The following is a 27,877-nucleotide window of genomic DNA, read 5'->3' on the forward strand; positions in this document are numbered from 1 at the left end:
AAAGGCTACAGGAGGGGTTGAGATGCTGGGAATGATTTCCTGGCTCTTATGGAGTTATATTTAATCAAAGGAAGATGTGGTGCTGCCTGCACTGGTGGATTCTCTCGGGAAAGCCTTAAACTTGGGAGAAGTTTCCGCCTCCAGAAGGGAAGTTAGAGACACCAGGGGGAAGGCCACAGTGATGGGGACATGTCAGGAAGACCAACCTAACATACTGGAACCGAGGAAAGGAGTGGGATACCATGGACACTCAGAGCAGACCCTGAACTTTTCCCTTCAAAGGCGGGAGTGCAAGTGCGAGGTTCTGGCCCGGGGCTGGGTTCTGATGACGGGCGGCTTCACTGAGTCAGAGTGCCAAGGCCCCCAGGCAGGAAGGGGTGAACTCCTCCCCCCCTGCCCGTGTCTCACAAGGGACGCTAGGCACAGGTGAATACATGAACCCACTTGCATGTACAAAGAAACTCAAAACACACACCAAGAGAACCCACGCAACACCCACACTGAAGTCCTGCCGCCGCCGCCTGCGCTGCACTTTGTAAACACGCACTCACATCCACCACGCGGGGCAAGCACAGCCGCTCATCTCGGGCGGGCGCCTGGGCGCATGGGCCCGCCCTTGGGCGCTTCTGTCTGTGTGTGCCCCCGGCTTCCAATCGTTCCTCTGGGAGGGGGAGGAGTGGCTGCGAGGAGTGAGAGACAGGCGGGCAGGCACAGGAGAAGGGAGGGGGAGCAGAAGGAGGGGAACCGGCCGGAGGAGGAGGAGGAGGAGAGACAGGAGGTGGCTCTGGCAGCGCAGCGCGCGGCGGCAGGCAGCGGCGGCGCGGGGAGTCGGGACCGGGAGCCCAGAGCTCGGCTGGGCAGCAGCAGAGGAGGAGCCACAGGAACTGCAGCTTTGCCAGTTCTGGCGGAGCCTAGAGACGTCGGCCTGGCTGGTTCACGCCAGCCGCAGGTGGGAAGGGGCTGGAATGGGGGTGCGGGTCTTTCGGTTAGGGGCTAAGGCTGAGCCGCGGTGCTGTCCCCTCCCTCTGCTCCACAGACGGAGGCTGAGCATGGAGCTGTCACCTCGCAGCCCTCCCGAGATGCTGGAGTCGGATTGCTCGTCACCCCTGGAGCTGAAGTCAGCCCCCAGCAAGAAGATGTGGATTAAGCTTCGATCGCTGTGAGTCCCCAGCCCGAAACGGGGGGGAAGGGATCATAGGGAGCCTGGAAATGGGGGTTGGGGGGGAGGTGGAGCTGGAGTCGGGCTGGTGGATTCTCTTCGGCACACATGTTCGCAGGTGAGAGGAAATAAGCTGCTCTGACAGGAGCGGCCAGGCCACATGTGCAAGGCATGTGCTAAACAAGCTGGCTGGTTAGAGCAGGTTCAGGAGTTGCAAAGCTGCCGATGTGCCTGTGGACCACCGGAGACACACGCAGCGTGGAGAGACGGCACAGGATGTGCGGTGCAGTGTGGCAGGACTGCAGAGGGGCAGCATTCAGGAGGTGCCAGGCTGAGTCACACATATCCATGTGTGTGCATGAGTGTCTGTGGGTCACAGAGATGTTTGTAGAATGATTGCACACAGCTGCAGATGCAGTGCGTGGGGATACTTGTGCCAACCTGTGGGTTATATATATCTCCGCTGGAATTGGTGGTTTCTGCCTCCTGCATCCTGCATGGGGTGGGGGTGGGTGGGGGGAGTCCCATACCTGAGCTGCTTCTCTCTCTTGGGGCCTGGAACCCCACTCTGCCTCTTAATGATGGCAAACCCTCCTTGGATCTGGAGAAGTGGTGGAACCCCTACCTAGGATCAGGAGGAGGGGAGTAGAGCCCTTACCTGGGAGCTGGGTGGCGAAGAATGGTTGACAGGGGCAAGGTAACTGTCAAAGCCTTTTTGTTGCTATAGGGTCTTCCAAGGGTCTCCAAGCATCTTTTCTTATTGTTGCAGGATGAGGGCATGTTGGGAGGCATACATGAGGAAAGGCAGGACTCAGGCCTCCCATACTCCAGTCCCGAAGGAGAAAAGGAACTTTTCCTCCTGCTCCTCAGAGGAGAGGATCTGGTCAAATACAGCCATGCACCATGTTTATCTCCCACTCAGCGGCCAGTGGGTAACCTCTGCAGTCTCTTGATTCTTAAGCAGAGAACAAGGGAAGGTGCTCTTGTTTCTGTTATGACTCCCCATGGACCCAGGAAAGATGCTGTAGATGTTTGAAGAGAAAAGACAGGAAACAGCCCCTAAACCCAGTTCCTCCCCCGTATCCTCAAGAGTGAGCACCAAAGCTTTCCACTTCTGGGCCCTGGCAGAGAAAGAGAGATGAGGTAGGAGATAGATAGATGCTTATGATTGTGTTGTTTTTAAAAATACTTCACTTGCAGCAATAAGATGATGTATTTTTTTTTTTTTCTGGGTTGGTAGATCTGATTTATATACTAGCTGCTTAGAGAGGCCTGAGGGAGAACTGAGGCATAGTGGTAACAAGGCCAAATGTGCTTCGCAGTTCACCCCCTTTGTTGCCTCCAGCCAATGCAATTTGTGGGATCTATGAAGTGCAGCCTTGGAATGAGTGCTGGTATTAAGAAATGGAAAACTGGATTGAACTGATTTTTATTGGGAGGAGCACTGGTTGATTCTTGATAGAAAACTGATGCTCTGTTAATGGCAACTCAACTGGGAGGAGGGGCGGGTAAGGAAGTGGTTGAAAGGCAAAGAAAGGGCCTCAGAGTTTATAAATGGGAGAATACAAGCTGTCCTGGGATGACTCCTCCATAGGCCTGGTGGTCTTCATATGCTTCCCCTCCCTACCTCTATTCCAGGAAACAGGTCCTGAAAAAGAGCAGATTTTACCATCTCCCATACCTTTCTTTTCCTTTTCTTAAATTATATTTTATTGATTATGCTATTACAGTTGTTCCAATTTTTCTCCCTTTGCCCCTCCACCAAGCCCCTTCCTCCCCCGAGGCAATCTCCCCACTGTTGTCCGTGTCCATAGGTCATGCATATGTGTTCTTTGGCTACTCTAGTTTTTCCTGGAAGCAGATTGTTATTTCTTCCTTTGGTATGAGAAGTTCTAAATGATGAGAGAAGAGGATCCGCAGAGGAGGCATTGAAACCTGGGGAAAGAAGGGAGCAGAGGCAGCTGCCCCTATGAAGTATGTTAGTTGACATGTCCCTACAGGAGATGATGGTGACAAGGATCACTAATCATATTGATAAGATTATTCTGGTCTTCACTTACTTTAGTGATCTGGACCTTAAAAGTGCTACCTGTGTATAATAACTTAACCAGAAAAGTACCATCTCCTCATTATTAATCACCAAGATAGATTCCAAATCTCACTTTCTCAAAGCAGAGAAAGATCTTTTCATCAAGGGAGATCCCAAGTTGATGGCTTACTGGATTTGTCCCTGTTTGAATATTGAGAAGCTTTACCAATCAGATGAAGGGAAATAAAAGGACTTAGGGCTTTTGCTGGGTAGGAGAGAGAAACTTCCCAACTCTTGGGGTCTGAAGAGGTGAAGAAAAAGACATTCTCTCTTTTAAATGGAAATAGAACACTCCTTCCCCCAACCCTGTTCCCAAATGGGCTTGAGTGTGAAGGGGTTGTTTAGGCCTGAAATAGGGGGGAGGGTGAACATAATTATCTCAGGACTGAGTACTGAACAGAAATGAAGGCAGATGGAATATATATATATGTATGTAAAGGCCTTGATTCCCCTATTCAACATCCCCCAACCCCCATATTCTGCATTTCTAATCTAGGACATCTAGATTCTCTTCAGGGAGGCCAGGCCTGGTGTTTTTGCCTCTGGTTAAAAAGCCGTATAATATAATTGTGCAGGGCAATTTCTGTTTGGGAAGGGTATCCAGGAATTCTGTTTCTCACACTAGCACTCTGCCAAAGATAAATTCAGGAGCATATGAGCTGGAGAGCCTTTAACTGTGGGATTTCACCTCTACCTAGCAGGAAAATTTTCCTAACTAAGCAGACTCAAGCTGAGACAGGAGAGAGGCTGGGACAGGCAGTCTGGAGATGATGGATTGACCAGATGACTTTCATCATCTCTCACCCTATGATGAAAGATTTGATTTGCTTGCCCCCACTTTTTTGAGACCAGAGAGCTTTCAGGAGTGTGGGACAGGGTCAGTAAGAGTAGAAGGGGTTTCCTATGTCTTTTGGGAATCAAGAAAAAACATGAGCAGAGATTGGTTTGCTATCCTTAGCTCATTTGTTCATTCAACAACTATTAATTGTCTCTTGTGGGCTGCATGACATGCTGGATCCTGGGGATATGGTGCTGGACAAAATGAACACAGTCCCTGCTGCTATGGAGCTTGTAATTTGGTCCAACTCCATCAAATGGAGGAAGCACCCTGTTCCTCATTTTAATACAACAACCCGAGTGGTAAAATTCTACTGTCTACCACTCTGGTTTCTGCTTAATCTTTTCCTTTGGAGGTTATGCACAGAATCATATATATATATAATTTCTCTCTTTTCCAGGGCAGTACAAACATCACTAGCATCACTCTTTTCTCTGTTCCAGTTTATCCTGGAATTTCACAGACAGAACTTTCCCCTTCCTTTGGGATAGAATAGACACAATACCTTTCTCTTCTTTCTTCACATTGTACACACTCAGGACTCTCAAGGTCTATGCTCAATGTCCTAAGCTGTGGTTCAAGGTCGTTACAGCTGAGCTGGACCAAGGATCAGTTGGGAATTATTTTTGCCTATCTTTGTTTTGTCAGAGTCTAGTGTGGTAACTAAACTTAATAGGCACTCAATAAATAAAAGAATGAACAAATGAATTAATGATTATATGTGTATGTGTCATGGAGCCCAGTTTTATCTCTGATTCTGTGGTGTGTGTCTTTCTGTGTGCAGAGGGGGGAGTAGGAAATGGGGGTGGAAGGAAGGGAGATGTTGTTGTTGTTTTTTGAGACAGTGATGTTTAAAAGGTGTGGGGTTTGAGTACCTAGAACAAAGCCCGGAACTGAAGGAGTTACAGAGAGGATACATAAACAACCTTATCTGGCTGTGTGAATGAGATGTATCAGAATGATTGTGAATACCTGACATGTATACATATGTGTTTGGGTAAATGTTGATGTACATGCCAGGGACAGTTTGTGGAGTCAGAGCTTTAGGACGATATCTCTTTGTTTTTATGTTTACAAATGACATACTAATAATCAATATGTTGGGTATATATGCTGAATTTGAGTATGCTGAATACCTGAAATTGTTCTAGGTATGAATGAGATGTATGAGTGTATGTGAGTATGTGAGTATGTGTGTAGGTAATGGGATAATATGTATGTGTGATCTTGTATATGTGTTTGTGACACATTTTTGGACAGTTCTGGGGAGATCAAATGGGTAGGAGGAGGAGGCTGAGGGACTGGACTGGGTGTCTCACTGATTTTTCACACTGTTTGTCCTTATTTTGTGTATTCCCATGAGTGATTTTCTGTGACTCTTACCAGTTTTGCAAACCATGCTGCCGTCCTCCTTTCTCTGCATATGGCTGTGGAACTGCTGTGAAGATTGCAGGGCTCCCTGAGCCTTGGGAGAAAAAAGGGCATCATTTCTCCCAGACCTTGGCAGGGATAATTTTTAATGCCTTCCTCCCCTGATCAGCCCTTCCTTCTTTATTTCCAGTCATAGAAAAGGGACTCTCTCCTCCTTGGGTTTATACCCCTCTCTCCCATCAGATGGCTTCCATCTCTCTATTTGGCCCATAAGCTTTGTCTTGAATGAGGCATCCCGGATGGCAGAGGGTGGAAAATTTCTGCAGAAAGCTGAGGGGAGGTGCAAAGATAGGGGAAGTCAAATTCAGATTAAAGAAAGAATTCCACAAACTTCTGGTCAGTGTAGGTGGCTGGAGGGAATCAGGGAGGCATGGTGGTAGTCATAGAAGAAAATTGTGAATATGTATTGAGAGACTTGAGTTGGAATTCATTTTTCCACGCTGCATGATCTTGAAGTCATACAGCCTCTCTGAATCTCAGTTCTTCATCTGCTAGCATCTATATGAAAGTGCTTTTAAATGATAGAGTCTGGAGTTCTTTTAGCATGGGAGAGCATGCTGTGCGAAGAAGCAGAGGATAGGAATGAAAGGGTGACCATTGGCTTCGGTGGGGGAGAATATAAAGATTCAAGAGGCAGGAATATGAATTACTTAGTAAGTTTGAATCCTGGTGTCTGGGACATGATTTGGAAGAGTCTTGTTGATGAATGGTTGTCTGGAGCCAGTGAGGCATGTGTCTGAGCTGAGAGAATAGAAGGCTGGGTGGGGTTGGAGAAGGGCTGTCCTAGACAGAGTGTGGGCCACTGGGGTCAAAAGAAAGAGAGGGTCTTAGTTCTCATCATCTCTTTTCCCAGTGGAAAAACTAGAAGTGAGCAGAGCAATTGCAGTCTTAAGACATGGTGGGTGTGGGGAGCCCAGGGACTGCTACTGTGAGTTCTGTGAGCATCAGACAAATTGCCCTCTGCACTTATCCCCAGTCCCTAGGCCTGATGTGATATGTATGACCACATGTGCCACATCCTATTTTAGAGACTCTCTAAAGTCTCTTACAACCCAAATATCAGTCTGCCTGCTCAGGGGCCCCAGGAGGCTGGTTGGAAAGACTGAGAGAGGAGATCCTACATTTGAGCTTGCATTTTTCACCTTTTCCAGAAGGGAGGTGAAGTAGGCTGGGGATGCTACGGGACTGGAAGGCCAGGTGAGAGACTTAGTAGAAGAGAAGCCTGGATGGCTCTAGATCCTTTCCACCTGGGAGTTCCTGAAGTCAATGAAGTGATGGTTGTCTTCCATCAGACTGTGATGGAGGAGCCAGAAACCTTCCCTCTCTTGAGTCTTTAAAGGAATCTTCAAGGATTTGTTTCCAATTTCTCTGCTCCTTCTGTTTTCCTCTTCTTTGATTCTTCCTGCACCCTTTCCTCTGTCTGTTCCCTTCTTTATTCACATCTTTCTCTGGTTCCTCTTTCTCTGTGAGGCCCCATTTTGCTCCCTCTCTGGTCCCACTTTCCCTCTTCCTATTCCTTTTGACTTCCCCTCTCACTCTCAGCTTCAGTGTTTCTGCTCTTCCCTCACCTTGGCTAGGAGTCAGAAAACCCCTGGGGCTCCCCATCACCTGGTGTGGTTGTGGTGATGGCACAGGGTAAGTTTGCTGTAGGCACCCCTGTGGGGCCACCTCAGGAGTCCAGCCTCAACCCCTGTATTCTGCAAGTCCTTTCTTCTTCTGCCTTCTCAGTGGCCTCATCCTCCCAGCGCCTCTGTGGAGGAAGCCAAGTAATTGCCTTTGGATCTCAGGGGGCTGATTTTTCTCAGGTACCGAAGTGGAGTGGCTATTTTCCAACTCTCTTCAGGACAGCAGCAGAGAAAGAGGGACAAAACCAGGGCAGCAGGTGGGGTGCAGGTGAGAAAGCTGGGGGACTGGAAGTTGTTCGATAATGAGATTGTCCCCTAGGGTAGGAAAACTTAGTAGTCCGACAGAAGTGGGAGAGAATCCTGGGAATACTGAGTGGGGCAAAGGTTGGAACTGAAGGGGAAGAATCGCTACTGAGAAGGAAGAAGGAACAAACTGAGACGTTATCCATTTCATGCAGGAAGGTCCCTAATGCCAGTGCTCTTGCCCCTCCGTCTCTAACAGCACTTCCTCCCCCAGTCCCGTGGCTGCTCCTCTCCCCTCAGCTCCTGCTGCATCTGTGGGGCTTATCCCTGTCTGGGAAGAAAACATCAGGTTAGCCTTCTATTTCAGCATCCCAGCCTGTCAGAAATCCACTGAGAGAATGGGAATGGGGCTTTGGTGGAGAAGCAGACTTGGTGGGCAAAGGGCCAGGGCATATCCAGGGGGAGCCCTGGGGATTGGAAGAAGAGCTAGAAAGCAGGGTTGGGGGGTGGGGGGGCTTTCAGGTGGTGCTGTTGGCTTCCAGGTCAGTTGATTCCACAGCTTCAATGAAAAGTTAGATTTGCAAATAATTATGGTGGCTGCAGTGGAATGATTAGGCTGCCAGCTGTCTTGCCACCATTTAGGTTGGGAAGGGAGCTTGGCTTCCAGGGGGCTTAGTGATTCTCTGGCAGGCAGGACCTGGGGGCTGGAGAAGCTTCTCCTTTCATTCCTGTTCCTTAGCTTCCTTGCTTGCCTGTTTATCAGCTCTTGTGTATCTAACCTGGCACCATCTCCCTAGTTTTCTCCTCTATACCCACCTTGCTTGGAAATTTATTGGGGTCTGGACTGAATGAGCACACGTGCCAATACTTTTCAAGCTTCTTAAACCCGACTGTCTCTCTATCAAGCAGTAGCTTTAGAAGTTCCAATCTGAAAGTAATAAAATAAGTCAAATTGTACCAGACTCACCCCTGCCAAAAAACTTCTTTGTCCTTTCTGTTTTTCTTTGAAATGCCAAAAAAAATTTACTGTTGTTTTGATTGCAGCAAGATGGATTAAAGATAGATATGCAGGAGAACTTCCTGGAAAGTTCATGGAGGTTGGAATGTGACCTTTCTATGATGTAGAAGAAAGCCACTGTCTTCCTTTAAGAATCAGGTTATGGATGTGTTCGGGGAAGCATTGATGAATTGAGACCCAGGCATCCTACTTCCCTAGTGTCTCCAACCCAGACACTGTTACAAAGAAGGAAACTGATGCTCAGAGATTGTTGGTAAGATGAGGGGCAGGGCTGGGACTAGATCCAAATGCCACTGATGCACAATTTTGTGCTGTTCCTATCACACCTGCAGTCAGTCCCTTGCCAAGTTTCAAACTCACTTTTCCATCCCAGGCTGCATTTAACATCTGTTAGGCCTCTGGAAGCTGGGCATCTGCTGGCAACATCTGTTGGGATGTGGTTTGGAGGGCTGGTGGGGTGGTCCATGTAGAGATGGTTAATGAGCAGAATTAAATAGTACAGGGAGGGAGAAGAGGGGTGGATAACTGAACCAGAGAAAGGGCTCTTCTGGACTGGGTCCTAAAGCCTCCTCTCTGACTTGCTTTCCTCTGACTTTCTTGTCTACCACACCCAGTTCCTCCCTTTCTCAAGGGCTGAAGTCTGAAGGAGAAATGACTCATCTGTGGGCTGGACTGGGAGCTGGGATATTGGGTCCTTATTAGTCTGGACAAAGGCTGCTTAGATTACCCTCTTCCTCATCTGACCTGAGCTGTCCTGGAACACCTGTTAGAAAGGGCTGCTGGTCAGGGGGCAGAGGGGGCCTTGCCTTCAGACACAGGCAGAGGGTGAGCTGACTCTTTTCCCTCTTCTTCAGTGTTTCTCAGACTCTTCTACAGCACCTTTCAAATCTCTCTTCCTTCCCTTCATACCTCTTAGTACCTCCTGCTCCTCTCCCTCATCTCCCTCCACTCACTTGGTTTCTGTCCTTCCTCCACTAATCCCCAGTCTTCCATAGGCTCTACCCCATTCTCCTCTTACCCTCCTGCCACCCAGCTCCTCTGTCTGGCCAGTGCCTAGAGACTGCTGCCATGTCAACCTGAAGCCTGCCACCTCCCAGGATGGCACCCCAACTCTGCCACTAGGGGGCTATTTTTATCTCTGGAGCCACCCCCACCATGTGCCCAGCCAGCTGCAAGAACTTGTATAGCAATGGGAAGCCAGGGGAGCGAGGGGAGCACCAGTGTTTGGATAAGGTAGAGATCTGGTTGTTCTTGGGTTCTAAGCTCCATGCTCTGCATTTTCCCCAGCTTCTGCTTCTACTGCCTCCTGGCCCCTGTGGAATAAGGAGCCAGGGAGAAGTCCCAGATACCCAAGGTGGCAGTAGTAGGGCTTTTGTGCATCAGGGGTTCTGGGTACAGGAGTGGGCCTAGGGAACTTTGTTCATGGAGGACTCTTAATAAACATTTGCTGAACTAACTAAATAAAGGATTGGACTAAATAACCTTTTGTATTCATGCATCACTTTATAGTTCCCAAGATGCTCTTATATGAGCTCATTTGATCCTTGTGAGAATTCTGTAAAGCATGTATTATTTACCCATTTTACAGAGAAGGAACCTGGAGTTCAGAGTGTCTTGCCTAAGGTCACACATAGTGATAAAGTCTAGGCAAAAGGCTCCTGCTTGTAATTCATGTCCTCTTTCTGTTTGATTTAGATAATTTCCTTGGTTCTTTCAATTTCTGAGATTTTGGAGCCTTGAGATCAGCCAGTCAACCCTTCCCCTATAACTGCTACCCCTACCCTACCCCTATCCCTCTCCAACACCCCCATCCCTCACTTACACCCCTGTTCTCTGACCAGAGGCACTGTCTCCTATCCTTTGTTCATCCCATCCCGTATCCGATCCTTCAGTGCAAGTGGGGAAAGCTGGGGATGGGCCAGGAGGGAAGCATTATCATTGGGCTCCTTGCTGTTTTAAAATGGAATTTAAGGGCTGGACTCTTTGTTGGAGTCATCATGTCTGTGCCCTGCCTACTACCAAAGAAATAATATCCTTAGCCTGGGCACAGGTAGAGTGTGGTGTGTGTGAATATATGTGGGTGAGTGGCTATGTGTGAATTTTTTTTTTTTTTTTTTTGCTAGGAAGAGATGGTAGTCTACTGATAGCTTTCCTCATTAGGAACAATTAATAATACTAATAGTAGTAATAATAATAATAATAGTAGGCTGGGATGAGTGATGCAGTATGTATGCATGTGGGGGTGAGGTGGTAAACAGTTATTTGTCCATCCAGCTTAGTTCTACTGGGTAAGAGAGTAGAGGGATGGCTGTCCCCTCCAAAGCATTTCTAGTCTAAGCAATCTCTACCTTTTAGTAGGAGGGTTGAGGTTAGTGCCTACACTGGAGTGAGGGCCCGGAGTCAGGGAAGGAAGGGGAGCTGGCCTGGCTTGGTGTCTGTTGCTGCACCAGGCTGTTTGCAGCTGCCCCCACTCCCACCTCCATCCCTAACCCTCTAAGCAAGCACGTACACAGAACAGGCCAAATGACTTGTCCCTCACCTCCTGGGTGGCAATTCTGGGTCTCTGACTCTGGGTCTAGTCCTTTCTTTCCAAAAACACTAACCAGTGTGTGTGTGTGTGTGTGTGTGTGTGTGTGTGTGTGTGTGTTGGGGGGTGGGCACAGAGAGAATGAAATGAACGCAGGTGTGGGTTTCAGTTTTTCCAAACTCTGAAGCAGCCTTGCCTCGTGGCTACCAGGAGTTCACTAGAAAACAACTTGTAGATATTTAACCTCTATTCCTCTCCTTGCTGTTGAAGCCCACTTTCACTTGTCCCAGTACTCAGTGGGGCTGAGAAACAGCAGGTTCCCAAACTTCATTTGTTTATAATCCTTCAAGGCTTTGGCACAGTGAGAAGGTATTTTAATTTCTCCCCGCTTTTCGGGGGTGTGGGGGGAGACTTCCTGTCATAAAATCCTAACTCTTGGCCTGTTTTTTCTCTTTTCCCTTTTTCCTGTCATACTCATTCCCACTAGTTTCCTGCCCTCATTTCCACATTACTCCAGCCCCAGACCCTAGATTAAAGAGATTGTAGTAGCGCAGAACTCTCTGCCCTGAAAGTGCTGGGATTCACCTCCAGCTCTCACCTTTAGCCCCGCCCAGTCCCTCAGATGGCCAATCACAGCTCCAATACACTTGTATTGTGACGTCATCTCCCAGCCAATCCAGAGGTGGGCTGGGGCTGTGTGGGCAAGTCCTCTTCGCCCTGCAGGGGCCAGGTTATTTCCCAAGCCGAGCAAGAGCAAAACCTGGAGGCAGAAGAGAGGGGTCCTGGTACCCAGGTCTCTCCTTGGCCATTCGGTCACGTCTCTTCTCCCTCTCCAGTTAATTCACAGTTATCCCCCTATATGCGTTTTACAGATAAGGAAACTGGGAATGGGAATGTTAAGTAACTTGCCCGACCTCTCAGTTTCTGTGAGCAAGTCCTCCTGATTTTCATTCACTGCGTGGGGGTGGGGTTGGGGGTCGGGGATGGGGGATTCCCTCCTGGTTGAAAGGGTCACTGGGTAAGGATCTGCTAATCGCTAGCTTCAGCAAGCCCTTCCCCAGCACTTTCTAATTTTCTTCTTGTCTTACCTCCATTTTGTCAGGTGGTTTAAAGCTCAGTTTGAAGAATGGCCACGGAAAAAGACCCTGGGAGTGAGCTGAATCTTGGCCGCTCCTGTGGGCTTTTGCAGGGTCCCTTCCCCTCCCACTACAGACTTTCTCATTAGGACAGAGTCAAGATGGTTCCCTGTCCCTGTACCCTTAAGCCTCCCACTAACCTCTTCTCCTCAAACGGGAGCTCCACCTCCTCAGAGCAGGGGGCTGGCCTGTGCTATTTCTGTCATTTCTGGGATTCTTCTGAGAACAGAGTCTTGTTTTCAGTCTGATTCAAATGTGAAACTTTTTCCTTGGCCTCTCACCCAGTTGCTATGGGCTAGGTCTCTGTCTCATCACTCCCTTTTTCCTTCAGCCAGGCTCCTCCTGTTCCCCTCCCCAAAGTTCTCTCTGGTGGGTCACTCAATTCTGCTGAGACCTGGAGAAGGAAGTCAGGGACCCAAAAGGGATTCATTCTTGTCAGGGGCGCTGAGGCCCTGGGGGCAGCAAATTGATGCTGGGAAGTAGGAAACTTGGATTCCCATGGCAAACCCTGTTCCTGAGCAGAGGAGCCACCTCCAGGGCCCCATCCTCTGGTAGAAACCAGGGATGAGGGAGAGGGAAAGAGGCTGACAGATTGCTGTGGGCCTGCCAGTTATAATTTGGTGGAGGGGAGGGATCAAGTCTTGACGTTCCCCATATCTTGTGTGCGTGTGTGTCTGTGTATACTTCAACTTTTACCCCATCCATCTTGCCCTTTACCTTATTATCTTTCTTATCCATCCACCTTTCCTTTTTATTGCTTCTTCTTGACTACAATGGACAACTTAGCAGAGTCCCCTCCCTTTCTCTCCTTCCTGACACCCAGCATTCTTAAGACCTCACATTCCTCTGAAATCTCATATGGTGTTAAGAACCCAAAAGGGAAATATGATTCTTCTCACAACTCTCAGCTCTTGGCTTAAGGCTGCCCTGTGCTGAGCCTCGTACTTACAGTGATCTTTTTGGGAGTGTGGGTTCTGGAGTAGCGGCAGGGGTATTTGGAAATGGCCGTATCATCAGCCATATCGTAATCCAAAATGAAAAAATAAAATAAAATAAAAATTCACTGGTGGCGGCTGAGGAAGATGAGCTCTTCTGGGGTGTTGGGATTATTACTGCCCAGAGCCTCCTCTTCTAGCTGGCTGCCCAGAACTGGAAGACATGGGGGCCTTCCAAGGGTCAGGATCTGAGGCTTTCCCCACAGGGCAGGGACTGAAGATTGAGTAGAAAGAAGTGGTTGTGGGGAAACAGGGGTAGGGGTGGAGGTGGAAGGAATGTGAGAGAAGCTTCCAGTTTTCCTTAGTTCTGGATGAGAACTGGACAGGGTTGAGCATCCTGTTTTGCAGGTTAAGGGACCATTACCTGCCTGATTTTCTGAGGACTGAATCAGAGGGGTTGGATTAAAACTGATGTGGGAGTAGGGAGTAGAATTTCCTGCAGAAGAATGGTGAGGTGAGGACTTTGGATGGGTTAGAGGAGACCTTAATTCTGAAGACTTTAGAATCAGAGAGGCCCCTGCTGGACCAGGAAGTGCCTTGTGGGGGTTATATAAGTTCAGGAAGGTGAAGTTCAGCACTTGGATCTTTCCAGCTGCCTGAGTCCAAATTCCCTTTCTTGGACTCCCCATTTGTCAAATATATTCTTTAATCCTTTTTCCCTCCTTTCCTTGTGGTGTCTGGATTGTGTTGGGTTCAGATTTCAACAGGAGCTATTAAAGAGCTCCTGGACAAGATCTAGAGGTAGAGGCAGGAGGAACTTGGAGGGAGGGGTGTGTTGAAAACCAGTCCATGATCTCACTCTTCTCCCCAGGCTCTCTAGGGAGAGAAAGAAACCCTGGCTCAGAGATCTCAATTGTGAGCTTTGGCAGATAGCTCCTCATCTAATTATATCTGCCTTCTTTCCCATTTATTTATTAAATGAACATTTACTGAACACGTGTGCTCTGCACACAGCAACCAAAATAAACAAGTCACTGTCAGTACCATCAAGACACTCACAGTCTACTGTGGGCCGACAGACACCAACACTTCATGAAGGATGGATGGCTGAGATTGAAGAAGCTCTGATGGAATTGGTTCCAGCCTCTCTCCAAGCTAATCACATGTCTGAGCTCCCTCTGCCCACCACCTTTGGTGTTTGGGGCACAGTTAAAGCTTTAGTGGTGTGAGCTGTAGGCTTGCCAACCTGGCTGAGATCAACAAGTTGTGTGCCTTTGAACAAGTCACTCAGCCTCCCTCATCAGGTGATTGTGAGGCTCAAATGAGGTTTGCAGTTGTAAAGGAGAGATCATGACCATTTTCATTTTCCCATTTCCTCTGTTAGGGGACTTCCTAGTTACCACTCTTCATCCAAACTATACCCACTCTTCTGGACTTGGGATAGGGAAGGCAGGTGCTCTTGGATTTGAGGGGAGTGAACTCTGAGCTAGGTAGGGCCAGCATGATGCTGGTCAGTTGATTCCAATTCAAGTCACATTTATAAAGACCCATTGCATGTGCCAGGCCTTTTGCATACATTATTTCATTTAATCCTCTTATTAACAGCCCTTTCACAGGTGGTTTATTATTATCCTCACTATTTTACAGATGAAGGAATTAAGGCCCTAAAACAAAGGAACTCAGACTTCAGTGTGCATGAGAATCATCTGGGACGTTTGTTAAATGCAGATCCCTGGACCATATCCTCAGTTATTTTGGTTCATAAGTGTGCAGTGAGACTTAGAATCTAAAATTTTCACAAGTAAACCAGGTGATTCTGATGCCAGTAGTCTACAGGCCACATTTTGATAGATACTGATTAAGAATTAGTGACTTGCCCTGACTGGTGTAGCCCAGTGGGTTATCACCACAAACCAAAAGGTCACGGGTTTAATTCCCTGTCAGGGCACATGCCTGGGCTGCAGGCCGGGATCACCACTGGGGGTGAGCAAGAGGCCACCAATGGATCCCATACATACATGTTTCTCTCCCTCTCTCCCTTCCTCCCCTCTCTCTAAAAATAAGTAAGTAAATAAATAAATAAAATATTTTTTAAAAAAAGGAGAGAATTAGTGACTTGCTCAAGGGCTCAGAGCCAGAAAGTGATAGGTTTGAATCCAAGATTGCTGCCTCCTAGACTTGCAGCCTTGGTTTCTGCTTTGGAAATAGGGATCGCAAATCCTTCCCTCCTGCCAGCTTCCCTCCCTCCTTCCAGGCCCACTGTAAAGATAAAATGAGATAATGTAGGATAAAGCACTGTTAAGAATGTAGAGATGACAGCATTGTTAGTGATTATGCGAATACATGCAAATGAGCACCCGTGGGCTTGACTGTTCACTTTGAGAGCAGGGTCGTGTTTCTTTGCCTGTTCACTTTGAGAGATGGGTTGTGTGTTTTGAGAGGTGGGCCGAGGAAAAAACTTTGGTGAAGAGCATCGACCCCTAGAGGCAGAGTTTCTGGTTGTAAAAATGGCTGACCAAAGTGGAAGATTAGGGCTAGGACAGGAATCTGGGAGTGGGTGGGACAAGAGGTCTTTTTTCCTAGGCTGTGTGTCTCCAGATTTGAGGGCCCCTGGCTACAGGGGCTGACCAGGAGAGGAAGCCTGGCTTGAGCCTGGGCCACAAAGGCAGACTGCACCTCTTTGTTGTGCGAGGGCTGGGGCTGCGCTCTGGGAGATGAAGGCTTAGGCCCCCCCTTTCTAGCTCATTGGCTGGAAAGCCTGTTCTGTTGTCTAGCTTCTGTTCTTCCTCTCTATCTACCGAAGCCCCAGCTGGGTCTGTGCTTCACTGATCCCGCTGTTTGCACATGGAGCGGGTTCAGCAGGAAGGCAGGAGGTGGGGTTTGAAGACAGCCCACTGAGGCGGCTGCAGTGCTGCCCTCTCATTTCCCCCCTTTCCCTTCTGCCCCATGTGCATGCAGACATGTCTTTGGCCGGGACTTCTGGTCCCTGAGGTGAGAGTTGGCCTGTAACACTTCCTATTTTAGGTCACCCCTATTCCAAAGCTGCAGAGACCCTGGGATTCTAGAGCTGCTTCTGTTTAGGAATACCATTGTTCTCCACCACTCCCTCCCATCCCTGCTTCCCCCCGCTCTGGCCCCCGCCCCTCCAATCCCTGGGAATTGATGCTAATTTCAGCCTCTGGTCCCTGACTCACTCTTTTCTCCTCCCAGACTCAGAGGGTGACCTTGGGTTTCTGCAGCCCCTCTCAGATGGGGCCACCATCTCACCCCCATCTAGGTGCAATGGGGGCATGGCTGGGGGAAAGAGCAAGAGGGGACTGTTTCATTGCTTTCTTTAAAATCGCCGTCTAAAGTCAGATAGCATCGTTTGCTTTGTGACTGCCTGGGCTGGACTCACCAGACTTCTAGGAAGCCTCCCAGTTAATCACCAACCCCCAGAATTCAAGATGCAAACTGTGGGAGACTGTCCCTTCAGGCAACACACTCAATAAATGAGGCACCCCCGCCCCCGCCCCCAAACTGCTGCAGGGCTGAGGTAGGGGATGGGTACAGTCAGCCTTTGCCAAAGGTTCTCTCTGGTACCGGTCAGGCAGGGGTTAATCCTGCTTTGTCCTGGTTGATGGATTCTGGAATCATAATCCATTAGCTCTGCCTGGATGGAGTGAGGCCAGGCGAAAGCATTCAGATTGCTCTTTGTTCTATGTCTTTGCCATCTCTGCCAGGGACAGAGGGGCTTTGGACCTGTGCCTCCCTCCCTACCATGACTGAGAGACATAAGGAAAGAAGCTTGGGTACTAATTTTGATTACTGTTGACCCCAGAGCCCTCTCTCATGGGGGAAATAAGCAATTTCAGCTCTTGATTATTCAGACTATGAAACAGACCATTCCCAAAATATCACCCCAGGGGCTTGCACCTGCCTGATTCTGCTGAGCCCTGGGCAGTCTAAACAAGAATGTTCAGAAAACACTGACTAAAGGGGAGTGTGACAGGTCAGAGGTGCACAGGACAGTGGAGTGAGGAAAAGCCTGGAATTAAATTTGGGCGAGGGTAGATAAATTTAATTCAGGCAGTTGCAGCAGCCTGAGGTGAAAAACATTAGCTACTATTAGTCTTACTGTTAGAATGATTAATGACTTATGGAAGACTGAAGCTATTTCTATAAAATGTCCTCAGGAAGGTATGCTGTCCTTATGGCAGGGTAGCAGTGCCTAAGCAGGATGTCTCTGTCCACCCCCACCCCCCCTTCCCAGGCTACGCTACATGGTGAAGCAGTTGGAGAATGGGGAGGTGGACATTGAGGAGCTGAAGAAAAACCTGGAGTACACAGCTTCCCTGCTGGAGGCCGTCTATATAGATGAGACTCGGTGAGAGTGGTGAGAGTGGTGAGAGTGGTGATGCTGGGCAGCAGGGAGAGACCTACCCACGGAGGGGAAAGATTCCAGCCAGACACAGTAACCCAGGGGCTGGGAGTTGGACAGAAAGCCTGAGAGAGAGACGTGTGACTGGGCCAGAGCAGGAAGGAAGAGCGGGATAGGCAGAGAGGAAGAGATACAGGTAGGAAGATCAGCAGAGACAAAGGCAGAGGGACAGACACAGGTGTCGAGAAGGAGAGAAGACTGTTTCCTTAAAGTTCATCTGGTCCCAACCTTCTCCCCAGTGTGGAATCCCTCCAGGTCTGCACTGCTCAGTATGGGAGCCGCTGGTCTCAGGTGGCTATTAGGGCTTGAAATGTGGCAACTGTGAATTGAGACATGTATGTATTTGTAAAATATAGGAGGCTGGACTTCCAAGACTGAGAAAAAAGACTGTAAAAGATCTCATCGATATATTTTATGTTGATTCCACATTGAAATGATAATATTTTGAGTGTATTAGGTTAAAGAAAATTTATCATTGAAATGAATCTCACCTGTTTCTTGTTACCTTTTTTAATGTGGCTACTGGAAAAATTAAAGTGACTTATATGTGGCTTGCATTTTATTTCTCCTGGACACTGCTGCTGGTCTATAGCATCCCAGACAGGTGGTATTCCAGTGTCTGCTTGAACACTTCCAGAGCTGGGATGCTCAGCAAAGAGTGACTTGTTTTATGACTGGAGACAAGAGACAGAGAAACAGAAATAAAAAGACATAGGGAGAGAAAGCCAAGGGAGGGTTAGAGAAGGGACAGAGCTGGCCTGAGAGTTCCTGAGGTGTGGGGTGTGGGGGGGACCAGGGGCTGTAGGTTGTGGAAGCACTTGCTGTCTTTCCTCTGTGCTGCCCCTTCTGGGCCTCAGGCAAATCTTGGACACAGAGGATGAGCTTCAGGAGCTTCGGTCAGACGCTGTGCCTTCAGAGGTGCGGGACTGGCTGGCCTCCACCTTCACCCAGCAGGCCCGAGCCAAAGGCCGTCGAGCAGAGGAGAAGCCCAAGTTCCGCAGCATCGTTCATGCTGTGCAGGCTGGGATCTTTGTGGAACGGTAAGCCTCTCCCATGCTGGGCCTCCCTCTGCCTCTAGTTCCTGTTCCTCCTTCCCAGCTACCCTGGTCCAGGCCCCGCCAGTTACGGTATTGGCCCCGCGTGTCCACCTGATTAGGCCGTGCTCTACAGACCTTCCTACATGGGCTTCTTTTTACTATTTTCCCTTAGGATGTTCCGGAGAACGTACACCTCTGTGGTGCCCACCTATTCCACTGCGGTCCTCAACTGTCTCAAGGTGAGCCCTGGGTTTACGGAAAAAAGAAAAATGTTGGGGGGTGAAAATAGCTATTGGGATTTTCAGACCCTGTTTATGGGGTGATTTTGGCTTTCCCTTTTAACTGTTGTTCTCATGTTCCTCAAAACAAGTTTTGCCCACTCCAGAGGCAAACTCCTGCCTTTTTATCTGTCTGATACTCAGCAATATCCAGGAAAAATAAGCCCACTTCACCACCTCTTTGTTTACCTGCTTCCAAAGACTATAATCATTGGAAGTCCTCCTTGAAGTTTAACTGCAACACTTGCTGCTGCTGGGATGCTCCCCTTGGGAATCTCTCTGCCTAGTCTGTTGTTTCTTCACAGAACCTGGACCTCTGGTGCTTTGATGTCTTTTCCTTGAACCGGGCAGCAGATGACCATGCTCTGAGGACCATTGTTTCTGAGTTACTAACTCGGCATAGCCTCATCAGCCGCTTTAAGGTTGGACAGCATCCTATCCCTGCCTTTGGGCATGATTCCCCACTCCCATCACTCCTGTTTGAGAAGATTCCCAACAAGTGGATTCCCAGGCTTCCTCACTTAGTCTCACCACCAGGGGAGTCTTCTCATGCCCACCTCAGTCTAGCCTTTTTTTCCACGTGCTGTAGTTCTAGCTTCTGATCTTATTTTGATTCCTAGGCTAAGGCTCAAGGTCTGCAATGTCTAGCCTAGGATTCTGTTCTCTCTCCCTGTGCTTTTTCCCTTAACTTAACCTCTCCAGGTTAGCTCGACACTCTCCTCCCTGTTTCAGCTGTTCTGCCTCCTGCCTATGAGCACCAGAGGCCTAGGGTCCAGATGCTGACTAGAGTCTTTCTATGTGTTTGGGGGGAGGGAAGGGAATAAAATTGGCCACCCCCCCACCCCCCCGTGCTAGTGTCTGTCCAAGGAAATTTATGGAGAGGATCAGCTCTTGGCAGGGCTAGGGAGGACTGTATGAGGCGAAGGAGGGTATGTGAACTCCATTTGCTCTTCAGCTTGGCTGGCCAGGAAGAATATAGGATTAAAGTCCTCTCCAGATCCTGTGCCAGGAGGAAATGTCTTTTGGGAACACAGGCTGGAAAAAACCATTTCCATGTGGAAAAACCACAGTTGGAAGTAGAAGGTGAGGGGGGTTGAAGAGTCCTAGGGTGGGCAGTAATGTTAGAGCAGAGGAAACCCTGGCAGTGGGGGTGGAGGTGGGGTGGGGTGGGTTGGCTGGCATCAAAGGAGTCCAGGTGGAGGGACCCCCTCCAGTGGGCTTTGGAAGATCATCCGGCCACCTAGTGCCTCCACTTCACTGTAACAGACCATTGGTGCATGTAAGCCTTTCCTCCTCCCTGACTCCTCCTTTTACAATCACTCCCAAGGGGGTTTCCAGATCTTTCCTGAGATACTCATTTGGGATTTTCTTCAGTGTCTTCCTGAGGCCTGCCCTTCTGCAGTTTCATTTTCTTCCCTTTGATCCTGCCCAGAGAACAGCAGGGCCCTCTTTTTCCTAAGACTTTTCCCAGCTCATGTTTCTTCAAACTAGTTCTCAGACATACTCCAGGGACCAGCTTCTCTTGAACTCTGCTTCCTTACCTGGAAGGACAGGTTTTGGGGGGACCTTAGGAGTAGTTGCGTCAGGTTAGGATTGGCCCAGCCCGAGTCTGCCTTGCCCCAAGATAGAGAGAGAGGACGTTTATTGCTTTAGAGTTCAGTCATGGTAGAGTCCCCAGTTGGAGCCATCCTTCCCAAACTCCACAATCCCTTCCTGGTTACCCAGTCCCTCTCCTGCTTCTCTCCTGCCCATTCCCTTCCCTTCTCTTCCTTTCCCTTCCCTTCCCTTCCCTTCAGGGATACCATGACAACTCAAAAGCAAGGGCAGTTGTCATGGTAACAGTCCTTTAAAATTCCCAGAATTTGGGGCACAGCCCTCCAGGGGTGGGGGTACGGGATGTGAGGGTCTGACTGGTGAGCGGCACATTTTCTGTGTCTCATCACTATCGCTCATCTCTACAGAAGCTTCCCCAGGTCCTGAACCTCACTCTCTTCCAGTCTCAGGAGATCCAGGGACAGGTGCAGACACCCTCCCTGCCCTCCAGTATCCTTGAGCCTTTGAAGGAGAAACATACCCCAAGAGCCTATGCAGGACAGAGACAGAATTGAATAGCCAGACAGAGCTCTGGCTCCTGGTGCTTGTGTGTGTGTGTGGTGGGAATGGGGGAGAGGCTTCTCAGAGGAAGAAAGGTCCTCTCTACATCATCTTAGCCTTTTCTGTGTTTCTGAGCCCTTCTCCACGATATTGGGATGGGGTGGGGGGGTTGGAAGGTAGGAGGGAAACTGTCTTTCCTTTTCTTAAAAGTCTCCAGGGAAATAATAATAATAATAGCTACTCTTTAGAGAGCACTTACTAAGTGCCTTGCATTAAATTCAATGTAGGAGGTAGTATCTTCACTCTGCAATTAAGTATCTGAGGCATGGGGAGGCACGTGACTTGCCCAAGGACTCACAGCCAGCAGGTAGAAGAGCCAGGATGTGAGCCTAGGTTCACCTGGCTGCTGAGCCAGTGCTCTCTCCCTATGCCCCGCTGCCTTCTGAAGAAAGACAGCATTGCTGATCTCAGGCCTGGGCCTCCTGCCATTCCTGCAGAGCCTCCATGTATCACTATTTCCTCCCTCCTCCTGCAGATTCCCATGGTGTTTTTGATGACTTTCCTGGATGCTTTGGAGACAGGCTATGGGAAGTACAAGAACCCTTACCACAACCAGATCCACGCAGCTGACGTCACCCAGACAGTTCATTGCTTCTTGCTTCGCACAGGAATGTTGGTAAGTGCCCTGGAGATCACTCTTCTGTGATCTGGGTTTTGTGGTCGCATAACTAGGATGTCTAGACTATACTCCAATTTCCCTTCTTCTCTCTTTGATTCCTCTCTTTGGCATCCCACAGTCTTCAGAGTCAAATTGGACTTACTCTAGAGAATTTCTGGGTGGACCATAATTTCATGGGATGTGTGGTAGAATGCAGTGGGAATGTTGCAGGTTGGGATGGAGGAGGGTCTTTGGCCATTCCAGGAGCTGAGAAGCTTGGCTGCATTAGTCCGAGAGCTGGCCTTGGAATGGATGGCCTGAGTGGTCTAGCCTGTATGTGGAGGTCTTTGGGTAGTGACCCGCAGGGCACTGGCCCTCTCTCACCCTTGGTCTCTTTCTCCCAGCACTGCCTGTCAGAGATCGAGGTCTTGGCCATCATCTTTGCAGCAGCCATCCATGACTATGAACACACAGGCACCACCAACAGCTTCCACATCCAGACCAAGTGAGGAGTGGGACGTGGCAGGGCACAAGTGGACATGGGGAGGTGGCCAGAATTTCCACTAACAGGCCGCTGAACACCATGACCGCTGGCTTTGCAGGTCGGAATGTGCCATCCTGTACAACGACCGCTCAGTGCTGGAGAACCACCACATCAGCTCTGTTTTCCGGATGATGCAGGATGATGAGATGAACATTTTCATCAACCTCACCAAGGATGAGTTTGTGTAAGCAGAAGCCAGGAGTGGGTATCCCTGAGACCCCCCTCACCTCAAGTCTCTCTTTCTGTCTCCTGGACCTCCTGCCAACGGTGCTGTGGAGCTGATCACTTTTCTGCTTCTGTTTATTCAGAGAGCTGCGGGCTCTGGTCATTGAGATGGTGTTGGCTACAGACATGTCCTGCCATTTCCAGCAAGTGAAATCCATGAAGACAGCCTTGCAGCAGCTGGAGAGGTGGCATCTGGTGGGGTGTGGCCGGGGCTAGACCAGAGCGAGGGGTGTGTGAATTGGGGGGCATACACATGGGTAATTGGTGTGCCAAGTCTTTACCTGGATGTACAAGCCCTCCTGGCTCCAGAGAGCTGAGCGTATCTGTATGTGTGTGACACGTGTGTGCATGTGGCCCTGGGTTTATGTACAGCCCAGGCAGCTGGCCTCCTGGAGAGCACTTTGGGCTGGGAGTCTGGGATGAGCTTCAGGACAGGTTTACTCTGGAATGTTGGGGAAGCCATTCAACCCCTCTGGACTGTGAAATATGAAAATGATATGTCTCCTTCCTCAACAACTTGCCACCAGTTCCTACTCTAAGAAGGCTGTTGAGAGAGTCATGTGAGGTTAAAGACAAAAACACAGAACAAATGCCATAATTACATCTAATGTTGCTTAAAAGTGGGAGTATCTGTTTGTGTAAGGGAGAATGGACCGTGTGTGTGTCCTGAAGATGGGTTAATGTGTGTCTCTGTGTGAGAGTGTACAGTGTCAGAGCATATCATTGTTGGAAAATAATAATAATAACAATAGTTATAGATAACATCTACTAGCACTTATTATGTGCCAGACACTCTTCTAAATACTTCAGTGCTGTATGTAATTTACTTTTCGGAACAATTCTACATGGCTGATTCTGGTAGTATTTCCACTTAGGATTGAGGAAAATGAAATATGGCGAATTGAAGTAACTTGCTCTGTGTCACACAGCTAGTGTGTGATAGGTATAGTGGGGATTGAATCCAGACCTCTGATTCTAAGAGCCTGGGCTGCTTGCTGTACATATGTATGTGTGTGTATGCATGCATGTGTGTATAGCCTCAGAGGGTGTTTGAAGTTACCTGAGAGAATCTGAGAGAGGGCATATGATCGGAAATTAGAAAGGGTCCAGGTTTCCTTTTCCTAAAAGATCAGTCTCCCTTCTCTTACTATCTGCCTCAACCAGGATTGACAAGTCCAAGGCCCTGTCTCTGCTGCTTCATGCTGCAGACATCAGCCACCCAACCAAGCAGTGGTCAGTTCACAGCCGCTGGACCAAGGCTCTCATGGAGGAATTCTTCCGCCAGGTAGCATGGCGTCTTTGCCCAGCCCCTGCCCTCGGGGCCTTCTCTCCCCTTAGTTCTCCAAGTTTTCCACACTCTAGCTCCAGATCTTCATGTAGCTACCTGAAGCTTCTGACCTGACCCCATACCCATGAGATAAAATGTCATCATCCTAAAAGCTGAACAATAGTTGATGACAGATGCATCCTATTTGTATATCATTCACTTCCAAGTGACAGGCACAGAAATTCCTTTTTTCCCACAACAACCTCCCCCCACCCCCCACCGCTTCTCCCTGGACCTGGTATTCTGAGGTATCCTCTCCAGCTTTCCCGCCTGCCTTCCTCTCCAGGGTGACAAGGAGGCAGAGCTGGGTCTGCCCTTCTCTCCGCTGTGTGATCGCACTTCCACTCTCGTGGCACAGTCCCAGATTGGTGAGTATCCTTTCCTGCAGGGAGGAGAGGATGGGGAAGGGAAAACCATGCTGCCTGGGCCTGAGCCAGGCCTGCCCCAAGTCCCCAACCCTCAAAACTATTCTTCCTACAGAGGCAAGACTTCTGTGCTAGAGCCTGGGGTCCTGGGTGGAAGCCAGGGGGTGTGGTGGTGGGGAGGAGTTCTCTGGGGCCACAAAGACATCATTCCAAAGGCTACCTCCACTGGAAACTTTTCAGCCGCATGTTAGTCTGTTTTACATGCAGACAAGGGTCACAGCCATGCCAGCCATATTCACTGATGAGCCCTCCAGGTAAGACACCTTCACGGTGTTACCCTCTTCACTGCAGGCTTTATCGACTTCATCGTGGAGCCCACATTCTCTGTGCTGACTGATATGGCCGAGAAGAGTGTCCAGCGCCTGGTGGATGAGGACTCCAAGTCTAAAAATCAGCCCAGGTGAGGGTGACGGGTGTAGCCAGGGGGAGGGAAGTTGGACTCAGACAGGGCCGACTCGGAAGGAGGAGGCACCGCCATGGTGGAGGCGGTGGAGAAGCAGCCTACTGCAAACACGGGAGGCCTCTGCGGTCTATCATACGTGGGGCGGAAGGAAGGGGTCATGGGACCAGAAGCGTGTCACTTGCACCTGTGTTTCTCTCCATCATAGTTTTGTCTCTTCCATTAGCTCTGTTTTTATTACCTTTCTGCTAATCTTGTTTTTATTTTCCTTCTAGTAAGAGGGAAGGTGTGGAGAGGGAGGGGTGAAATCTGGGAGAAGAAGGACAGGAACTTGGAGCATACCTAGCAGAGGGAAAAGAGGAGAAGGAAGAGGCTCCCGAAGCCCCCTCCTTGTCTTCCATCCCCTCCACCCTGGGGGCTGTGAAGGCAGTTTGGGAGTGGGCTGGATCTCATCTCTGGAGGTGTGTGTGTGTGTGTATGTGGGCCGCTTCTAGCTTCCAGTGGCGCCAGCCTTCTCTGGATGTGGAAGTAGGAGACCCCAACCCTGATGTGATCAGCTTCCGCTCCACCTGGACCAAATACATTCAGGAGAACAAGCAGAAATGGAAGGAACAGGCAGCAAGTGGTGGGTACCACTGTGGGGGATGAAGCCGTGGGAGGAGGGTGGCCAATGGAGTAGTAGCAGGTCCATTTTCCTTAAGCTTCTGGAGTGGCCCTTTGACTCCTAGAGCTGGGAATGGAGCTGATCAGACTGAAGTTAGATCATAGGAAAGACTGACTAGCTGATTGGCCTGGACTGTTCTAGAATAAGGACTGGAGAGAGAACAGGGACAACCATATTCCACAACTCAACATTGTGGTCTGTGAATGGTGCTCCTGCAGATTTGGGTCAATTGGTGGCTCTGGCTGGGAAATCTCTTCCTTCCTGTGGGAGTTGAGGACTGCGAATTTTAGCAAGGCTGGAGAGGCTCTCCCCAAGTGGGCAGGGCTTGAATGTAGCTCAGCTTGAAGGCAGGTGGATGCATGAGAATCCCTTAGTTCTCTCCACATACTCCTTGAGTTGTTTGGAAAACTACGTCTTGGTCTGGTCCCAACTTCCTTCCTGCCCCTCTGCAGGCATCACCAACCAGATGTCCATTGATGAGCTATCTCCCTGTGAGGAGGAGGCCCCGCCCTCCCCTGCGGAAGATGAACACAACCAGAATGGGAATCTGGACTAGCGTGGGGCTGGCCCAGGTGAGCCCATCATGGTGGAGCGGGGAGGATTTTGATGTTGGGTGGGGAGTAGGGAGAGCTGAGTGTCCAACATGGCATTTTGAGAGTCATCTCTGGAGTTTAGTGGATGTGAGGTTCTCCTGACCTCCTTCCAGGCAACAAAGTGGAAAAGTAAACACATAGAGCTGAGTCAGGGCATGAGTGGGAAGCAGGGAAATACTTCCAGCTCTTCAGTGCCAGTCCCTGCAGTTGGAAAGCAGGTAGCTCATCAGAGAGGGTGGATCCTGAGCAAGGGTACAGCCATTCTGTGTAGCACCTTTGTGAGCATTTAGGAAAAGGAACCAGCCAGGGTACAAGGCTCTCTGAGGTCAGATGGCATGACTGCAATGGCAACTCCTGCTTATACCTTGGCTGGGCACCTTTCTGCAGAGCATTTTTTGCACAATTATATGTGGGCTGAGTGGGGGTCTGGGTGGGACTTGGAGAAGGTAAGTGAGGCTGGAGATAAAGGCAAAGATCAGAGCACTGAGACTTCTCCCTCTTTTCCCAGGTCTTCACTGAGTCCAAAATGTTAGATGTCATCAGCTCCATCCATCAGGACCGGCTCCCCCATCTGCTCCAAGGGAGCGTGGAGGTCGAGGAACAGACAACCCACCTGAAGGCCAAATGCCAGAGATTGTGGGGTTGGGGAAAGGGCCCCTCCTCACCTGACACCCATTGGGCCTCACTTTAATCTTACGGCAGCAAGACTGGGGAACTTCAGGCTCCTAATGGTCACTGTGCCCATGCCCCTGCCTCTGGACGCCCTCTGTGGCCAGATGGCTGTCTGGGAAAGGGGAGCTTCCTGGAGACTTCACAGGGCCTGGGGGAGGGACAGAGATGCCAGCCCCTGGGCCCTCCCCCATCCTTTTTGCCTCCAAGTTTCTAAGCAATACATTTTGGGGGTTCCCTCAGCCCCCCACCCCAGATCTTAGCTGGAAGGTCTGGGTTCCCCTTTTCCTCCCCTGGGAGGGGCTGGAATAGGATAGAAAACTGGGGGTTTCAGAGCCCTATGTGTGGGGAGGGAAGTGGGCTCCTTCAGGGCATGGCATCTTCCTAGGGCCTGAGAATGAGGGGGACAGCCTCTTTACTCCAGACCTGTACTGCTTCAGCCCCATCCCCACCTTGACCCCTTGCAGTCTTGCCTCTCTCCTATTCTGTAATGGCAACTGGAGAAGAGGACCAGGAGCTGAGAGGAGGTCTTTCCTGGGGTGCTCAAGAGCTTGGGACTGGTCCAGGCCCCTGGGGCTCATCATCTGCCATGGCCGATGCCTGAGCCCTTTGACTCCTTCCTCTCCCCTGGGGCTGGGAGGCTCCCATCCGACCAATGTCTGTAAAGTGCTTTGAGTCTCCCCAGCAAAGCACCTTCAGGATGCATCTTATGAGCTCAGGCAGGAGAGAGCAGCTGGGTCAGGGTCAAGGGTGCATGGTAGGGGTGAGGTATAATGAGTATTACTGTGTTATCAACAGAAGATCCCTACCCCCTCTCACCCTCCAGCACTGGCCCAGCTGCAGGCACCAAGAGGCCCCTCCTCTGGGACAGTTGGGTAGTGGTGGGTAGGAGGCAGATGGGGAAGGGCTCAGGGCTGCTGCTGTCATGTCTTCTGAAGAGAGCCAGCCAGGCCCCCTGCCCCTTCCTCTCCTCAGACTCCTCTCGCCCCACCTTGTCCCCAGAAAGGCCCAAGACCAGGTGACTTCCCTTCTCCTTTCTTGTATATACCAACCATGCATTTGTACAGTGGACCCTGTTCGTGTGAAGTTCATATCCATGGTCTCTTGGACCTGCCACCCTGCTGCCTCTCCCTTCTGCCCCACCCTGCGTGGGGCAGAGACGCATGTGACTCACCCCTGCCCTTGGTCTCCCACAACCCTGCTATAGTCAGAAATCAATAAAGAAAGGAGACCAGGTGTGGCTGTGTTTAGTGTTCACTGGGTGGAAGTCCACCGCGTATCTTCACGTACACTGTCTCTTTTAAGCTCAATAAAATCCTGGTGTGGTCGGTGTTCTCCCTGTTATATATATAGTGGGTCAGCTTAGGCCCAGAGGTGAGGTCTTGCCTGAGGGCACACAGTAGGGAGGGCAGATGTGGGACCTTACACTTCTGAGATCCTTTTTGCCTCCCTCAAACTGCTTCTTAAGTAAGCAGAGATGAAACTTGTCTTTCTTCCTTCCCCCTCCCCATCACTACCTGGAAAAAAATCAAAAGCAGTGCG

The 27,877-nt window shown here is 49.7% G+C and overlaps 2 protein-coding genes across 3 annotated transcripts; one reads left to right on the forward strand and one right to left on the reverse strand.

Moving 5' to 3' along the window:
* The first annotated feature begins 771 nt into the window (after positions 1-771).
* On the forward strand, positions 772-27,661 carry PDE1B (phosphodiesterase 1B). 2 transcript variants are annotated; one of them, XM_090273319.1, is made up of 16 exons: positions 772-949; positions 1,037-1,159; positions 17,254-17,367; positions 18,279-18,461; positions 18,631-18,697; positions 19,042-19,158; positions 21,366-21,506; positions 21,893-21,993; positions 22,091-22,216; positions 22,341-22,442; positions 23,422-23,542; positions 23,871-23,952; positions 24,301-24,409; positions 24,904-25,034; positions 25,526-25,645; positions 26,175-27,661. In XM_090273319.1, the coding sequence occupies exons 2-15, from the start codon at positions 1,050-1,052 to the stop codon at positions 25,627-25,629; spliced, it is 1,608 nt and encodes a 535-aa protein (XP_090129445.1). In that variant the 5' UTR covers positions 772-949; positions 1,037-1,049; the 3' UTR covers positions 25,630-25,645; positions 26,175-27,661. The 2 variants fall into 2 exon arrangements, with proteins under 2 accessions (XP_090129445.1, XP_090129446.1); XM_090273320.1 differs by lacking the exons at positions 772-949; positions 1,037-1,159 and adding an exon at positions 9,154-9,228.
* On the reverse strand, positions 2,891-12,188 carry LOC150011889 (uncharacterized). The gene is made up of 4 exons (XM_090273323.1): positions 12,019-12,188; positions 11,529-11,690; positions 5,470-5,551; positions 2,891-3,126 (listed from the first exon to the last, which is right to left on the reverse strand). The coding sequence occupies exons 1-4, from the start codon at positions 12,022-12,024 to the stop codon at positions 2,996-2,998; spliced, it is 381 nt and encodes a 126-aa protein (XP_090129449.1). The 5' UTR covers positions 12,025-12,188; the 3' UTR covers positions 2,891-2,995.
* Positions 27,662-27,877: the final 216 nt, after the last annotated feature.

The sequence above is a fragment of the Furipterus horrens genome, unplaced genomic scaffold (assembly GCF_987537825.1).
Source record: "Furipterus horrens unplaced genomic scaffold, mFurHor1.1.pri manual_scaffold_4, whole genome shotgun sequence".
Lineage (NCBI taxonomy): Eukaryota > Metazoa > Chordata > Mammalia > Chiroptera > Furipteridae > Furipterus > Furipterus horrens.

What these genes read in the sequence shown, in the direction of transcription:
- PDE1B (XM_090273319.1), top strand. Translation starts at nt 1,050, where the DNA reads ATGGAGCTGTCACCTCGCAGCCCTCCCGAGATGCTGGAGTCGGATTGC. An exon ending in AGCTTCCACATCCAGACCAA is followed by an intron (nt 21,994 to 22,090) that starts GTGAGGAGTGGG and finishes CTGGCTTTGCAG; the next exon opens with GTCGGAATGTGCCATCCTGT. An exon ending in GCCTTGCAGCAGCTGGAGAG is followed by an intron (nt 22,443 to 23,421) that starts GTGGCATCTGGT and finishes TGCCTCAACCAG; the next exon opens with GATTGACAAGTCCAAGGCCC.
- LOC150011889 (XM_090273323.1), bottom strand. An exon ending in GGGACTGGGCGGGGCTAAAG is followed by an intron (nt 5,552 to 11,528) that starts GTGAGAGCTGGA and finishes TTTTCTCCCAAG; the next exon opens with GCTCAGGGAGCCCTGCAATC. An exon ending in CAGCATGGTTTGCAAAACTG is followed by an intron (nt 3,127 to 5,469) that starts GTAAGAGTCACA and finishes CATACTTCATAG; the next exon opens with GGGCAGCTGCCTCTGCTCCC.